Here is a 17619-nt window from a genome sequence, read left to right as displayed (position 1 = left end):
ATTAGTGTCGGAGTATTGGTGAGTAGGTGCTCTGCATTAGTAAGTGTTGGAGTATTGGTGAGTAAGTGCTCTGTGCATTAGTGTCGGAGTATTGGTGAGTAGGTGCTCTGTGCATTAGTGTCGGAGTATTGGTGAGTAAGTGCTCTGTGCATTAGTAAGAGTTGGAGTATTGGTGAGTAAGTGCTCTGTGCATTAGTGTTGGAGTATTGGTGAGTAAGTGCTCTGTGCATTAGTGTCAGAGTATTGGTAAGTGCTCTGTGCATTAGTAAGTGTTGGAGTATTGGTGAGTAAGTGCTCTGTGCATTAGTAAGTGTTGGAGTATTGGTGAGTAAGTGATCTGTGCATTAGCAAGTGTCGGAGTATTGGTGAGTAGGTGCTCTGTGCATTCGTGTCGGAGTATTGGTGAGTAGGTGCTCTGTGCATTAGTGTCGGAGTATTGGTGAGTAAGTGCTCTGTGCATTAGTGTCGGAGTATTGGTGAGTAAGTGCTCTGTGCATTAGTGTTGGAGTATTGGTGAGTAAGTGCTCTGTGCATTAGTAAGTGTTGGAGTATTGGTGAGTAAGTGCTCTGTGCATTAGTAAGTGTCCGAGTATTGGTGAGTAAGTGCTCTGTGCATTAGTAAGTGTCGGAGTATTAGTGAGTAAGTGCTCTGTGCATTAGTGTCGGAGTATTGGTGAGTAGGTGCTCTGTGCATTAGTAAGTGTTGGAGTATTGGTGAGTAAGTGTCGGAGTATTGGTGAGTAGGTGCTCTGTGCATTAATAAGTGTTGGAGTATTGGTGAGTAAGTGCTCTGTGCATTAGTAAGTGTTGGAGTATTGGTGAGTAGGTGCTCTGTGCATTAGTGTTGGAGTATTGGTGAGTAAGTGCTCTGTGCATTAGTGTCGGAGTATTGGTGAGTAGGTGCTCTGTGCATTAGTGTCGGAGTATTGGTGAGTAAGTGATCTGTGCATTAGTAAGTGTCGGAGTATTGGTGAGTAGGTGCTCTGTGCATTAGTGTTGGAGTATTGGTGAGTAAGTGCTCTGTGCATTAGTGTCGGAGTATTGGTGAGTAGGTGCTCTGTGCATTAGTGTCGGAGTATTGGTGAGTAGGTGCTCTGTGCATTAGTAAGTGTTGGAGTATTGGTGAGTAAGTGCTCTGTGCATTAGTAAGTGTCGGAGTATTGGTGAGTAGGTGCTCTGTGCATTAGTAAGTGTTGGAGTATTGGTGAGTAAGTGCTCTGTGCATTAGTAAGTGTCGGAGTATTGGTGAGTAGGTGCTCTGTGCATTAGTAAGTGTTGGAGTATTGGTGAGTAAGTGCTCTGTGCATTAGTAAGTGTCGGAGTATTGGTGAGTAGGTGCTCTGTGCATTAGTAAGTGTCGGAGTATTGGTGAGTAGGTGCTCTGTGCATTAGTGTTGGAGTATTGGTGAGTAAATGCTCTGTGCATTAGTGTCGGAGTATTGGTGAGTAGGTGCTCTGTGCATTAGTGTCGGAGTATTGGTGAGTAGGTGCTCTGTGCATTAGTGTCGGAGTATTGGTGAGTAAGTGCTCTTTGCATTAGTAAGTGTTGGAGTATTGGTGAGTAAGTGCTCTGTGCATTAGTAAGTGTCGGAGTATTGGTGAGTAGGTGCTCTGTGCATTAGTAAGTGTTGGAGTATTGGTGAGTAAGTGCTCTGTGCATTAGTAAGTGTCGGAGTATTGGTGAGTAGGTGCTCTGTGCATTAGTAAGTGTTGGAGTATTGGTGAGTAAGTGCTCTGTGCATTAGTAAGTGTCGGAGTATTGGTGAGTAGGTGCTCTGTGCATTAGTAAGTGTTGGAGTATTGGTGAGTAAGTGCTCTGTGCATTAGTAAGTGTCGGAGTATTGGTGAGTAGGTGCTCTGTGCATTAGTAAGTGTTGGAGTATTGGTGAGTAAGTGCTCTGTGCATTAGTAAGTGTCGGAGTATTGGTGAGTAGGTGCTCTGTGCATTAGTAAGTGTTGGAGTATTGGTGAGTAAGTGCTCTGTGCATTAGTAAGTGTCGGAGTATTGGTGAGTAGGTGCTCTGTGCATTAGTGTCGGAGTATTGGTGAGTAAGTGTTCTGTGCATTAGTGTCGGAGTATTGGCGAGTAGGTGCTCTGTGCATTAGTGTCGGAGTATTGGTGAGTAAGTGCTCTGTGCATTAGTGTTGGAGTATTGGTGAGTAAGTGCTCTGTGCATTAGTAAGTGTCGGAGTATTGGTGAGTAAGTGCTCTGTGCATTAGTGTCGGAGTATTGGTGAGTAAGTGCTCTTTGCATTAGTAAGTGTTGGAGTATTGGTCACTGCTGTCATTGACCTATATTGAGTCCTTTGATCCCTGAAAAGGAAATATGATGGATTGGGGGGTCCGTGCGACGTCTCTTCCCTGCAGCCAGGTGACCCCCGGGCCCTCAGATGAATAGTAATTCTTGTTCGGGATCCATGGACTGAGGGCCCAGAGGTAAATGTGCTCGGTAGATGCTGCTCTGTGTCCGTCACGATGGGAATGATGACGTTTCCACTGATTGTGATGGACGCTCCTGCTCCCATCTCTCTGCAGAGCATCGCTCTTCTCCTGAAGTCTCCGGACAGATACAAAGTGCTATGTTCTGAGTATTCCTACAGCGCTGATCTGTCAGGTCCGTACGGATATACTCCGCAGAGCGTCACACCAGATATATTCTGCAGACTGGTAACCATCAGTGATGATGGGTTCTGGGCACCAATGCCACCTGGAGAGTGACGGGCATCTCGGAGTTTGTCCTCTGGTTATTTTTGGCGGCGTTAGTTCGCTGTGCTGTGGTCGTGTGATGTCCGGGGTTTTATTAGGGGCTCATGTGATAAGTATATCGCAGGACATTGTATTTATATGCTGGCAGCTTCATCATGCTGCTATCCATCAATCCACCCAGGGGTCACAGCAAGACGCTCACACTCCGCAGACTGTAGGCAGAGCCATGATGTGGACTGAGCCCTCTCCCTTCATCTCTGCTCCTTGTAGGGACCATCAGTCACTTCACAGCTGGAGGTTTGGTGCTTTGTAAAAAGCCAATCACTGGATGCCCTCAAAGCAGCAAATAAGGGGTTAAGTTTACAATCTTCACTTTCCCTACAACTTTTCACTTTTAGATTCGTTATAAAGAAACCTTATAAGTCAGTGCAACGTGAAGAGGTAGTGCATTGTACAGTTAGTGAAGTGTGGAGAGGCAGTCAAATATATGGCAGATTATACAAGTCAGTGCAGCCTGGAAAAGTAATCAAATGTATAGCACATGATACAACTCAGTGTAACATAGAGAGGTGGTGCAGCGTATAGCATACAAGTCAGTGCAGTGAAGAGAAGTAGTGTACAGTACTATATGGCAAATTATATAAGTCAGTGCCGCATGGTAAGGTAGTGCATTGTATAAGGCCGGCGTCACACTAGTGAGTTTTACGGACGTATGAGCGCATAAAATACATCCGTAAAACTCGCCTAACAAACGTTCCAATTATTCTCTATGCCCCAGCTCCTATCAGCCGTATTTTACTGATCCGTATTATACGGCTTTGTACGGCCGTAGAAAATCGCAGCATGCTGCATTTGTCACCGTATTGCGCAAAAAAAAACGCAAATGAAAGTCTATGGAAGCCAGAAAAATACGGATTACACACGGACAAGCAGTGTGACTTGCGAGAAATACGCAGCGGTGTTAGAGAGAAAAGCCGGTAATTCAGTGCGGTGTACAGTAAAATCACACTGACAGCTTACAGTAGAATAGGTAGAATAAATGTGTACATATAGAATAGGTATATATATATATATATATATATATATATATATATGTCAGTAGACACATATATGTATATATATTATTATTTCATACAGCGCTAGGTAGCTTTAAAGCCTGTAATTCAATTGCCGGCTTTTGCTATCTCCTTCCTAAACCCGACATGATATGAGACATGATTACATACAGTAAACCATCTCATATCCCCATTTTTTTTTTTTTGCATATTCCACACTACTAATGTTAGTAGTGTGTATGTGCAAAATTTGGCCGTTCTAGCTATTAAATTAAAGGGTTACATGGCGGAAAAAATTGGCGTGGGCTCCCGCGCAATTTTCTCTGCCAGAGTAGTAAAGTCAGTGACTGAGGGCAGATATTAATAGTCTGGAGAGGGTCCATGGTTATTGCCCCCCCCCCCCCCCCGGCTAAAAACATCTGCACCCAGCCACCCCAGAAAAGACACATCTGGAAGGTGCGCCTATTCTGGCACTTGGCCACTCTCTTCCCATTCCCGTGTAGCAGTGGGATATGGGGTAATGAAGGGTTAATGCCACCTTGCTATTGTAAGGTGACATTAAGCCAAATTAATAATGGAGAGGCGTCAATTATGACACCTATCCATTATTAATCCAATACTAGTAAAGGGTTAAAAAAACAAACACATTATTAAAAATTATTTTAATGAAATAAAAACAAAGGTTGTTGTAATAATTTATTCTACGCTCAATCCATCTGAAGACCCTCGCTCTGTAACAAAGAAAAAATAATAAACCAACAATATACATACCTTCCGAAGATCTGTAAGGTCCCACGATGTAAATCCATCTGAAGGGGTTAAAATATTTTGCAGCCAGGAGCTCTGTTAATGCAGCGGTGCTCCTGGCTGCAAAACCCCAGGGAATGAAGGTAAAGTAGGTCAATGACCTATATTTACCTTCATTTGCGGTGAGGCGCCCTCTGCTCTGTAACATACACTGATGTGTCTCACTATATATTTACTAGCTATTGAACCCGTTCTACGCCCGGGTGGCGAGCATTTATATTGGTATATGGTCTCCATCCTGGTATGTGCTGCTCCATCCTGCGTCCCCATCCTGTCATGTGCTGCTCCATCCTGCATCCCCATCCTGTCATGTGCTGCTCCATCCTGCGCCCCCATTCTGTCATGTGCTGCTCCATCCTGCGCCCCATCCTGTCATGTGCTGCTCCCATCCTGCGCCCCCGTTCTGTCATGTGCTGCTCCCATCCTGCGCCCCCGTTCTGTCATGTGCTGCTCCATCCTGCGCCTCCATTCTGTCATTTGCTGCTCCCATCCTGTCATGTGCTGCTCCCATCCTGCGCCCCCGTTATGTCATGTGCTGCTCCCATCCTGCGCCCCCGTTCTGTCATGTGCTGCTCCCATCCTGCGCCTCCATTCTGTCATTTGCTGCTCCCATCCTGTCATGTGCTGCTCCCATCCTGCGCCCCCGTTCTGTCATGTGCTGCTCCCATCCTGCGGCCCCGTTCTGTCATGTGCTGCTCCCATCCTGCGCCCCCGTTCTGTCATGTGCTGCTCCCATCCTGCGCCCGTTCTGTCATGTGCTGCTACCATCCTGCGCCCGTTCTGTCATGTGCTGCTGCCATCCTGCGCCCGTTCTGTCATGTGCTGCTGCCATCCTGCGCCCGTTCTGTCATGTGCTGCTGCCATCCTGCGCCCGTTCTGTCATGTGCTGCTCCCATCCTGCGCCCGTTCTGTCATGTGCTGCTCCCATCCTGCGCCCGTTCTGTCATGTGCTGCTGCCATCCTGCGCCCGTTCTGTCATGTGCTGCTGCCATCCTGCGCCCGTTCTGTCATGTGCTGCTGCCATCCTGCGCCCGTTCTGTCATGTGCTGCTGCCATCCTGCGCCCATTCTGTCATGTGCTGCTGCCATACTGCGCCCGTTCAGTCATGTGCTGCTGCCATCCTGCGCCCGTTCTGTCATGTGCTGCTGCCATCCTGCGCCCGTTCTGTCATGTGCTGCTGCCATCCTGCGCCCGTTCTGTCATGTGCTGCTGCCATCCTGCCCCCGTTCTGTCATGTGCTGCTCCCATCCTGCGCCACCATTGTATGATATGCCCCCCATAAGACGCTCCAGTGTGTATGCCCCCGTATGCTGCTGCCATATAAAAAAAAAAAATACCATACTCCCCTATCGTCCGGCTCCACTGCAGGTGTGTCTTCAAGAAAATGGCGCCGGAAAGCGCGGACTGCGCAGGCGCCGATTCCGGCAGCAGGAATCGGCGCCTGCGCAGTCCGCGCTTTCCGGCGCCATTTTCTTGAAGACACACCTGCAGTGGAGCCGGAGTGTGTCTTCAAGAAAATGGCGCCGGAAAGCGCGGACTGCGCAGGCGCCGATTCCGGCAGCAGGAATCGGCGCCTGCGCAGTCCGCGCTTTCCGGCGCCATTTTATTGAAGACACACTCCGGCTCCTCTGCCTGTGACTGGTAAGTCAGAGGGCGGTGCCGGCGCGCATTAAGCGCGTCATCGCGCCCTCTGAACTGTCACAGCAGAGGAGCCGGGAGACGGAGCCGCACGCAGCGCTGGAACGGGGAAAGGTGAATATACTTACCCTCCTGGCGGTCCCTGACTCTCCGGTGGAGATCGCTGTATGCGTTCAGTGTTTACGCATACCGCAATCTCCTGGGAGCGTCACTCTGTGGGTGCCAGACTGCGCCGGCTATTGCGCCTGCGCAGTCTATAAAGGCTTCGGACAGAGTGACGCTCCCAGCGTTATATTATAGATACCTATTCTATGTGTACACATTTATTCTACCTATTCTTCTGTAAGCTGTCAGTGTGATTTTACTGTACACCGCACTGAATTGCCGGCTTTTCTCTCTAACACCGCTGCGTATTTCTCACAAGTCACACTGCTGGTCCGTGTGTAATCCGTATTTTTGGGGCTTCCATAGACTTTCATTGGCGTTTTTTTTGCACAATACGGTGACAAATGCAGCATGCTGCGATTTTCTACAGCCGTAGAAAGCCGCATAATACTGATCAGTAAAATACGGCAGATAGGAGCAGGGGCATAGAGAATAATTGGGACGTTTGTTAGGGGTGTTTTACGGACGTATTTTATGCGCTCATACGTCCGTAAAACTCGCTAGTGTGACGCCGGCCTAAGAGGATAATACAAGTCAGTGCCGTGTAAAGAGACAGTATAATATATGGCTGAGTATACAAATCTGTGCAGCCTGGAGAGGTAATCTAACGCAGTACATCTGGCAATACAATACAATGCACTACCTCTCCATGTCACACTGACTAATATCATAACCTGTCGCTCATGATACAAGTCAGTGTGACCTGGAGAGGCAGTGCATTGTATAGCAGATAATACAAGTCAGTATAGCAGCAGTATAATATATGGCAGATCATACAAGTCAGTGCATAATTATTATTATTTATTTATTTATATAGCACCATTGATTCCATGGTGCTGTACATGAGAAGGGGTTACATACAAGTTACAAATATCACATACAGTGAACAAACTAACAATGACAGACTGATACAGAGGGGCGAGGACCCTGCCCTTGCGGGCTTACATTCTACAGGATTATGGGGAAGAAGACAGTAGGTTGAGGGTTGCAGGAGCTCCGGTGTTGGTGAGGCGGTAGCTCCGGTGTTGGTGAGGCGGTAGCTCCGGTGTTGGTGAGGCGGTAGCTCCGGTGTTGGTGAGGCGGTAGCTTCGATAGTGATGAGGCAGCAGCGGTGTCAGTGCAGGCTGTAGGCTTTCCTGAAGAGATGAGTTTTCAGGTTCCGTATAATGAAGAGGCAGTGCAATGTAAAGGACACCATAGTCCGTGCCAGTATGCATAACATGGAGAGATAGTCACCTGTGCAGCAGATAATACATAACTGCTTAGCATGGTGAGATAGTCTACTGTACAGCAGATAATGAGTCCAATACGTCCTGTGACCACGTGTAGATGCATGCTCTTAGATGTTGCATTGCCGGCTACATGATGCCCGGCAGCCTGCAGAACACGGGGGACGCAGGGGTCTATACGCTGTGGAAGTTTACATTTTCGTTGCCATGATGAGAGGCCTTGTGCCCGGACGCCATCACAATGCCAGGATCGCACACCTTTGGGCGCCGTTTGCATTATCTCCACCTGTTTTGCGCTCTAGTTTTGGGACTATTGGCAAATACGTTCACTAGCGATTTGTCGGCTCATTGCAGCGTGACGTCACACCGGACCTGCTAATCAGAAGGGGATTCCGGCTGGTGGGGGTCCGCAGGGCTCTAGTGAGGCTGCCATGGACTATGGACGTACTGGACAGAAAAGCCGGAAGGTCGAGGTTTTGCTTTGCAATGTGAATTGCAGCAGATTCCTCTGGAGCCGCACTCCCCGCCATCACTAGGTGGATGCAGGCGGCCATTATCCGAATCCTCCTGCCCCTCATATGTCTGCGTAATGGGGAAGGGGAAAACCCACTAACAATCGCCTGCAACAAGTCTGACTTGGGGTAACCAGCTCCGCGAGGGCTTCGGACCGGTGTCTGACTTGGGGTAACCAGCTCCGCGAGGGCTTCGGACCGGTGTCTGACTTGGGGTAACCAGCTCCGCGAGGGCTTCGGACCGGTGTCTGACTTGGGGTAACCATCTCCGCGAGGGCTTCGGACCGGTGTCTGACTTGGGGTAACCAGCTCCGCGAGGGCTTCGGGCCGGCGTCTGACTTGGGGTAACTAGCTCTGCGAGGGCTTAGGGCTGGCGTCTGACTTGGGGTAACCAGCTCCGTGAGGTCTTTGGGACGGCGTCTGACTTGGGGTAACCATCTCCGCGAGGGCTTCGGACCGGCGTCTGATTGGGGTAACCAGCTCAGCGAGGGCTTCGGACTGGTGTCTGACTTGGGGTAACAAGCTCCTCGAGGGCTTCGGACCGGCGTCTGATTGGGGTAACCAGCTCAGCGAGGGCTTCAGGCCGGCGTCTGACTTGGGGTAACCAGCTCTGCGAGGGCTTCGGGCCGGCGTCTGGCTTCAGGGTAACCAGCTCAGCGAGGGTTTTGGACCGGCGTCTGACTTGGGGTAACCAGCTCTGCGAGGGCTTCGGGCCGGCGTCTGACTTGGGGTAACCAGCTCCTCGAGGGCTTCGGACCGGCGTCTGATTGGGGTAACCAGCTCAGCGAGGGCTTCAGGCCGGCGTCTGACTTGGGGTATCCAGCTCCGTAAGGGCTTCAGGCCGGCGTCTGGCTTCAGGGTAACCAGCTCAGCGAGGGTTTTGGACCGGCGTCTGACTTGGGGTAACCAGCTCTGCGAGGGCTTCGGGCTGGCGTCTGACTTGGGGTAACCAGCTCTGCGAGGGCTTCGGGCCGGCGTCTGACTTGGGGTAACCACCTCTGCGAGGGCTTCGGGCCGGCGTCTGGCTTGGGGTAACCAGCTCTGCGAGGGCTTCAGGCCGGCGTCTGACTTGGGGTAACCAGCTCCGCGAGGGCTTCGGGCCGGTGCCTGACTTGGGGTAACCAGCTCTGTAAGGGCCTCAGGCCGGCGTCTGGCTTCGGGGTAACCAGCTCAGCGAGGGTTTTGGGCGGCGTCTGACTTGGAGTAACCAGCTCTGCGAGGTCTTCGGGCCGGCGTCTGACTTGGGGTAACCAGCTCTGCGAGGGCTTCGTGCCGGCGTCTGACTTGGGGTAACCAGCTCTGCGAGGGCTTCGTGCCGGCGTCTGACTTGGGGTAACCAGCTCTGCGAGGGCTTCGTGCCGGCGTCTGACTTGGGGTAACCAGCTCTGCGAGGGCTTCGTGCCGGCGTCTGACTTGGGGTAACCAGCTCTGCGAGGGCTTCGTGCCGGCGTCTGACTTGGGGTAACCAGCTCTGCGAGGGCTTCGTGCCGGCGTCTGACTTGGGGTAACCAGCTCTGCGAGGGCTTCGGGCCGGCATCTGACTTGGGGTAACCAGCTCTGCGATTGCTTCAGACCGGCGTCTGACTTGGGGTAACCAGCTCCGCGAGGGCTTCAGACCGGCGTCTGACTTGGGGTAACCAGCTCCGCGAGGGCTTCGGGCCGGCGTGTGACTTGGGGTAACCAGCTCCGCGAGGGCTTCGGGCCGGCGTGTGACTTGGGGTAACCAGCTCCGCGAGGGCTTCAGACCGGCGTCTGACTTGGGGTAACCAACTCTGCGAGGGCTTCGGGCCGGCGCCTGACTTGGGGTAACCAGCTCTGCGAGGGCTTCGGGCCAGCGCTTGACTTGGGGTAACCAGCTCTGCGAGGGCTTCGGGCCAGCGTCTGACTTGGGGTAACCAGCTCTGCGAGGGCTTCGGGCCGGCGTCTGACTTGGGGTAACCAGCTCCGTGAGGGTTTCGGGCCGGCGCTGCCATCTGCATCTTCAGCTGTTTTCTTCCTTTCTCAGTCCTGAAGGAAGAGGTTTCTGGTCCCCGGTGGGACTTGACATGGAGCTGATGACGTGGAGGTCACTGATCCAACACTTCTCCCAGCTGTCCGCACCAGTGCGTGAAAGGACGTGCCCAGTTCCAGTATTAACGTCTCATTTCCCATAAATCTGAGCCAGTGAATCCGCCGTGCGAGGTGCCAGGATCTCCATTGTTGTGTGCAGGAAGGTGACGTCCGCCGCTTTGTACGTCCAGCTTTCCCGTGCACGGCTCCCTGTGCCTCGTGTCCTGGTAAACACGTCCCCCCATCACTAGAAGTTTTACTACTCTGTTAATTCTCATTTTCTTTTCTACCATTGTAAGCTGGAAACTGTCAGCAAGCTGCTGTTAGTGGATCTTTGTGTCTGTTCAGTATAATGGTGTCCTGCTCTGATTGGTCCGTGGCACAGATTGTTACCATCCTAATGCACATTTCATACCATGTAATCAACCTATAATATATATCTATCTGGGCTTACTGGCCCAGCGGTCATCGGCTGGGGCCTTCAGCAATGAGTCCGTCGCGATGTGTAATTGCCCTTTTCTACTTTGCAAATAATAAACTGTGACCGACCTGTTCAACCCATCAAGGTTTGTTAGTGTCTTTTATTACGGAGTGGTGGGACGGGGGAAGGCGCTGGTTACGACACACGGGTCTCTGCAGTCTTGATAACCGGGGTCTTCTTCCCCCATCCGTCACCAGAGAGGTTGTCGCTGTTATGAAAGTGTAGTAACTCGGGAAATGGGTAACGCACTGAAACCTTCTACCGACCCTGCTGGTTCCTGTACAGACTAGAGATCCTGACCCCTTAGTCCCTTGCGGTTTAAGAGATAGCCATAACCACAGACTAGAAAGGCCATTGAGCGCTTCACGTTCCTCCTAAAGAACCATAAGGCAGAGCAGAGTGCAAATTACCTACAAAAGAGAAAGTGTGCTGAAATAGAAGAGATCCCAGAGTGAGTAAAACCACGAAATAGAAAATAAAGGATTAAGTATGTAATGATGCAAAAATATGCCGCCTACTTTCTACAAAGAAACAGAAGATAGGTGCAAGGTAAAGAACATAAACAGCAGAGAGATAGACCAGCTAGGGTTCATCACTGGCATAAACTACAGCAGTATGGCTGGACATGCAAATGAGACTCACCAGCAGGAAATACCAGCAGGGGGAAAATATATTAAGTCGCACCGGAAAGGTGATAGGGCAGAGAAATGAGTAAATGAAAACATCTGTTACCCTAAAGAGACTAAATAAAGGATAACAGAAACTAAATAACAGGAGAAAAGATGCATCTATTGTGGCTTGGCAGACCAAGAATCCGACCACAAAGTACAGAATCAAGGGTTTGAACCCAGGAGCATGACATACACACACACACACACACACACACACACACACACACACACACACACACACACACACACACACACACACACACACACACTTACTTTTGAAAACTCCATACAAGCCAATGGAGTGTGGAAGACATTATATTATATAACCTATACTGATCCCAAGTTACATCCTGTATTATACCCCAGAGCTGCACTCACTATTCTGCTGGTGCAGTAACTGTGTACATACATTACTGATCCTGAGTTACATCCTGTATTATACCCCAGAGCTGCACTCACTATTCTGCTGGTGCTGTCACTGTGTACATACATTACATTACTGATCATGAGTTACATCCTGTATTATACCCCAGAGCTGCACTCACTATTCTGCTGGTGCAGTCACTATGTACATACATTACATTACTGATCCTGAGTTACATCCTGTATTATACCCCAGAGCTGCACTCACTATTCTGCTAGTGCAGTCACTGTGTACATACATTACATTACTGATCCTGAGTTACCTCCTGTATTGTACTCCAGAGCCGCACTCACTATTCTGCTGGTGCAGTCACTGTGTACATACATTACATTACTGATCCTGAGTTACATCCTGTATTATCTTCCAGGGCTGCACTCACTATTCTGCTGGTGCAGTCACTGTGTACATACATTAATGATCCTGAGTTACATCCTGTATTATTCTCCAGAGCTGCACTCACTATTCTGCTGGTGCAGTCACTGTGTACATACATTACAGTACTGATCCTGAGTTACATCCTGTATTATATCCCAGAGCTGCACTCACTATTCTGCTAGTGCAGTCACTGTGTACATACATTACATTACTGATCCTGAGTTACCTCCTGTATTATACCCCAGAGCTGCACTCACTATTCTGCTGGTGCAGTCACTGTGTAAATACATTACATTACTGATCCTGAGTTACATCCTGTATTATACCCCAGAGCTGCGCTCACTATTCTGCTGGTGCTGTCACTGTGTACATACATTAATGATCCTGAGTTACATCCTGTATTATACCCCAGAGCTGCACTCACTATTCTGCTGGTGCAGTCACTGTGTAAATACATTACATTACTGATCATGAGTTACATCCTGTATTATACCCCAGAGCTGCACTCACTATTCTGCTGGTGCAGTCACTGTGTAAATACATTACATTACTGATCCTGAGTTACATCCTGTATTATATTCCAGAGCTGCACGCACTATTCTGCTGGTGCAGTCACTGTGTAAATACATTACATTACTGATCCTGAGTTACATCCTGTATTATATTCCGGAGCTGCACTCACTATTCTGCTGGTGCAGTCACTGTGCACATACATTACATTACTGATCCTGAGTTACATCCTGTATTATACTCCAAAGCTGCACTCACTATTCTGCTGGTGCAGTCACTGTGTACATACATTACTGATCCTGAGTTACATCCTGTATTATACCCCAGAGCTGCACTCACTATTCTGCTGGTGCAGTCACTGTGTACATACATTACATTACTGATCCTGAGTTACATCCTGTATTATACTCCAAAGCTGCACTCACTATTCTGCTGGTGCAGTCACTGTGTACATACATTACTGATCCTGAGTTACATCCTGTATTATACTCCAAAGCTGCACTCACTATTCTGCTGGTGCAGTCACTGTGTACATACATTACTGATCCTGAGTTACATCCTGTATTATACCCCAGAGCTGCACTCACTATTCTGCTGGTGCTGTCACTGTGTACATACATTACATTACTGATCATGAGTTACATCCTGTATTATACCCCAGAGCTGCACTCACTATTCTGCTGGTGCAGTCACTGTGTACATACATTACATTACTGATCCTGAGTTACATCCTGTATTATACCCCAGAGCTGCACTCACTATTCTGCTAGTGCAGTCACTGTGTACATACATTACATTACTGATCCTGAGTTACCTCCTGTATTGTACTCCAGAGCCGCACTCACTATTCTGCTGGTGCAGTCACTGTGTACATACATTACATTACTGATCCTGAGTTACATCCTGTATTATCTTCCAGGGCTGCACTCACTATTCTGCTGGTGCAGTCACTGTGTACATACATTAATGATCCTGAGTTACATGCTGTATTATTCTCCAGAGCTGCACTCACTATTCTGCTGGTGCAGTCACTGTGTACATACATTACAGTACTGATCCTGAGTTACATCCTGTATTATATCCCAGAGCTGCACTCACTATTCTGCTAGTGCAGTCACTGTGTACATACATTACATTACTGATCCTGAGTTACCTCCTGTATTATACCCCAGAGCTGCACTCACTATTCTGCTGGTGCAGTCACTGTGTAAATACATTACATTACTGATCCTGAGTTACATCCTGTATTATACCCCAGAGCTGCGCTCACTATTCTGCTGGTGCAGTCACTGTGTACATACATTACATTACTGATCCTGAGTTACATCCTGTATTATACTCCAGAGCTGCACTCACTATTCTGCTGGTGCAGTCACTGTGTACATACATTACATTACTGATCCTGAGTTACATCCTGTATTATACTCCAGAGCTGCACTCACTATTCTGCTGGTGCAGTCACTGTGTACATACATTACATTACTGATCCTGAGTTACATCCTGTATTATACCCCAGAGCTGCACTCACTATTCTGCTGGTGCAGTCACTGTGTAAATACATTACATTACTGATCCTGAGTTACATCCTGTATTATATTCCGGAGCTGCACTCACTATTCTGCTGGTGCAGTCACTGTGTAAATACATTACATTACTGATCCTGAGTTACATCCTGTATTATATTCCGGAGCTGCACTCACTATTCTGCTGGTGCAGTCACTGTGCACATACATTACATTACTGATCCTGAGTTACATCCTGTATTATACTCCAAAGCTGCACTCACTATTCTGCTGGTGCAGTCACTGTGTACATACATTGCTGATCCTGAGTTACATCCTGTATTATACCCCAGAGCTGCACTCACTATTCTGCTGGTGCAGTCACTGTGTACATACATTACATTACTGATCCTGAGTTACATCCTGTATTATACTCCAAAGCTGCACTCACTATTCTGCTGGTGCAGTCACTGTGTACATACATTACTGATCCTGAGTTACATCCTGTATTATACTCCAGAGCTGCAGTCACTATTCTGCTGGTGCAGTCACTGTGTACATACATTACATTACTGATCCTGAGTTACATCCTGTATTATACTCCAAAGCTGCACTCACTATTCTGCTGGTGCAGTCACTGTGTACGTACATTACATTACTGATCCTGAGTTACATCATGTATTATACTCCAGAGCTGCACTCACTATTCTGCTGGTGCAGTCACTGTGTACATACATTATATTACTGATCCTGAGTTACATCCTGTATTATACTCCAGAGCTGCACTCACTATTCTGCTGGTGCAGTCACTGTGTACATACATTACATTACTGATCCTGAGTTACATCCTGTATTATACTCCAGAGCTGCACTCACTATTCTGCTGGTGCAGTCACTGTGTACATACATTACATTACTGATCCTGAGTTACATCCTGTATTATACCCCAGAGCTGCGCTCACTATTCTGCTGGTGCAGTCACTGTGTACATACATTATATTACTGATCCTGAGTTACATCCTGTATTATACTCCAGAGCTGCACTCACTATTCTGCTGGTGCAGTCACTGTGTACATACATTACATTACTGATCCTGAGTTACATCCTGTATTATACCCCAGAGCTGCGCTCACTATTCTGCTGGTGCAGTCACTGTGTACATACATTACATTACTGATCCTGAGATACATCCTGTATTATACTCCAGAGCTGCACTCACCTTTCTGCTGGTGCAGTCACTGTGTACATACATTACATTACTAATCCTGAGTTACATCCTGTATTATACTCCAGAGCTGCACTCACTATTCTGCTGGTGCAGTCACTGTGTACATACATTACATTACTGATCCTGAGTTACATCATGTATTATACTCCAGAGCTGGACTCACTATTCTGCTGGTGCAGTCACTGTGTACATACATTACATTACTGATCCTGAGTTACATCCTGTATTATACCCCAGAGCTGCACTCACTATTCTGCTGGTGCAATCACTGTGCACATACATTACATTACTGATCCTGAGTTACATCCTGTATTATACTCCAGAGCTGCACTCACTATTCTGCTGGTGCAGTCACTGTGTACATACATTACATTACTGATCCTGAGTTACATCATGTATTATACTCCAGAGCTGCACTCACTATTCTGCTGGTGCAGTCACTGTGTACATACATTACATTACTGATCCTGAGTTACCTCCTGTATTATACCCCAGAGCTGCACTCACTATTCTGCTGGTGCAGTCACTGTGTACATACATTACATTACATTACTGATCTTATTCTCCCCTTACAGTCCTGCTAACGGTGGTCAGAACCAAAAATGTCTTCGCATCAAGAACTGGGAGAACCGGACCCTGTCCTACGACATACTGAATGTGCAGGCCGAGCAGGTACAGGAATGGCTACATACTCTGGATATATCTATTATACTTTCTCCTTTTGATTTCTTCTAGGATTGCGCCTCCTGCTTCTAGGTAATTCTGCTAATAGGACTGTTTTATGGAATTGCTCTTCATGCAGTTCTCCTATGGAAAGCCAGTGTAGTATTACATAATATGCAGCAGTGAGTTACCAGCGCCACCTAGTGGTAAAATGTCAGTTTACATCATCCATGATCCTAAGCAGAGCTGTGCCAGAATCCAGTGTATTGGGTTCTCTGCTGAGTTCTGCAGAACATCATGTCGTTTTTTTTCGTTCTATTTCTTGTTTCACATGTGAAGCTGAACTCTGCGGCTTTCCTGCACTGTGGATTGTGGGAGCTTAGATGAGATACAGTTAGAGCCACGCTGTTCTAGCACATGTCTGACTGCAGGGCGGCGCTATGCTGCTGCTTCCAATGTCCGTCAGCAGAACCTGGTAACCGCCATTACATGTTGTACACAGGACGTGCCCTGCACAAAGGCTCGCTGCTTGGGCTCCGTCATGTTTCCACCCCAGATGTCCTGTCCTCAACCCCGAGAACCAAAATCCACAGAAGAACTTCTACCTAAGGCCAAAGACTTCATCAACCAGTACTACAGCTCCATCAAAAGGTGAGTGACTGCACCAGGAGGCTCAGGATGAGTACTTTTTTTTAAACTGATTTTCTCCTCCAATCCCGCTGATTCTGCAACAGGTTTTTTTATTTTCTGCGCCCCCCCGTTCCAAAGTTGTGCCCTTTCATTAAAAAAAAAAATGCAAGTTTTCCCTTCAACCAATTGGTCGTATTCAACAGAATTTCTTACTGAACAGATTAAATAATTTCATATTAAAATGTTAATAATATTTGGACCAATTCAGATGCCGCGATATTGAATGTTTTATTTTTTAACATTTTTTTTATTTTTGTTGCGATTTTTAGTAACTTTTTATTTCACTTTTGACCCTGTGTTTGATCACAAGGGTAATCCGTCAGCAGCACCCTGCAGGAGGAAAGCGATTGGCACCCGAGTCGGGGCAACGGCGGGATCGTGTGACCTAAATCTCCCAGTCGGGGGATTGACAATGGCATTTAAGTGGTTAAACAGCAGCGATCGGAGCCAGCACTGATCTCCGCTGTCCTCGACTCCAGAGCGCGCTCCTTACACCACAACGCTCTCGTAGTCTCGTATCAGGAAGGGGTTAAAGTGAAACTCCAACAATTCGTTTTTGTGCATATAATGGCCACTGTGGCAGCAATGGTGGTAGTGTGTGACATCCCCCTACCCAAGAGAAGACCCCCCAATGCTTTGACCCCCCAACGCACATTTTGCACAAGGGCAAATTTACAAAAATAAAAGTCGCCCAATCACCTAAAACCCATTTGTATCCGTCTTAGGTCCCAGGCGAAGTCGCACATCGAGCGGGTGAAGGAGGTGGAGCAGGAGGTCCTCGCCACAGGGACCTATCAGCTCAAGGAGAGCGAGCTGATCTTTGGCGCCAAGCAGGCTTGGAGGAACGCCGCGCGGTGCGTGGGCCGGATACAGTGGTCCAAGCTTCAGGTACTCCCAGTCCGGGGGGCTCTA

At 48.2% G+C, this 17619-nt stretch overlaps 1 protein-coding gene across 2 annotated transcripts in view; it reads left to right on the top strand.

Moving 5' to 3' along the window:
- Positions 1–17619, top strand: part of NOS3 (nitric oxide synthase 3) — a 103973-nt gene that overhangs the window by 29350 nt on the left and 57004 nt on the right. For both annotated transcript variants that reach the window (XM_069729240.1, XM_069729239.1), the window contains exons 2-4: positions 15930–16026; positions 16520–16668; positions 17433–17595. In XM_069729240.1, the coding sequence (XP_069585341.1) occupies positions 15930–16026; positions 16520–16668; positions 17433–17595 (409 nt within the window). The remainder of the gene's footprint in view (positions 1–15929; positions 16027–16519; positions 16669–17432; positions 17596–17619) is intronic.

The sequence above is a fragment of the Ranitomeya imitator genome, chromosome 6 (assembly GCF_032444005.1).
Source record: "Ranitomeya imitator isolate aRanImi1 chromosome 6, aRanImi1.pri, whole genome shotgun sequence".
Taxonomy (NCBI): Eukaryota; Metazoa; Chordata; class Amphibia; order Anura; family Dendrobatidae; genus Ranitomeya; species Ranitomeya imitator.
Note: the sequence above shows the minus strand (reverse complement) of the source record. Positions and strands in the feature narration are given on the sequence as shown.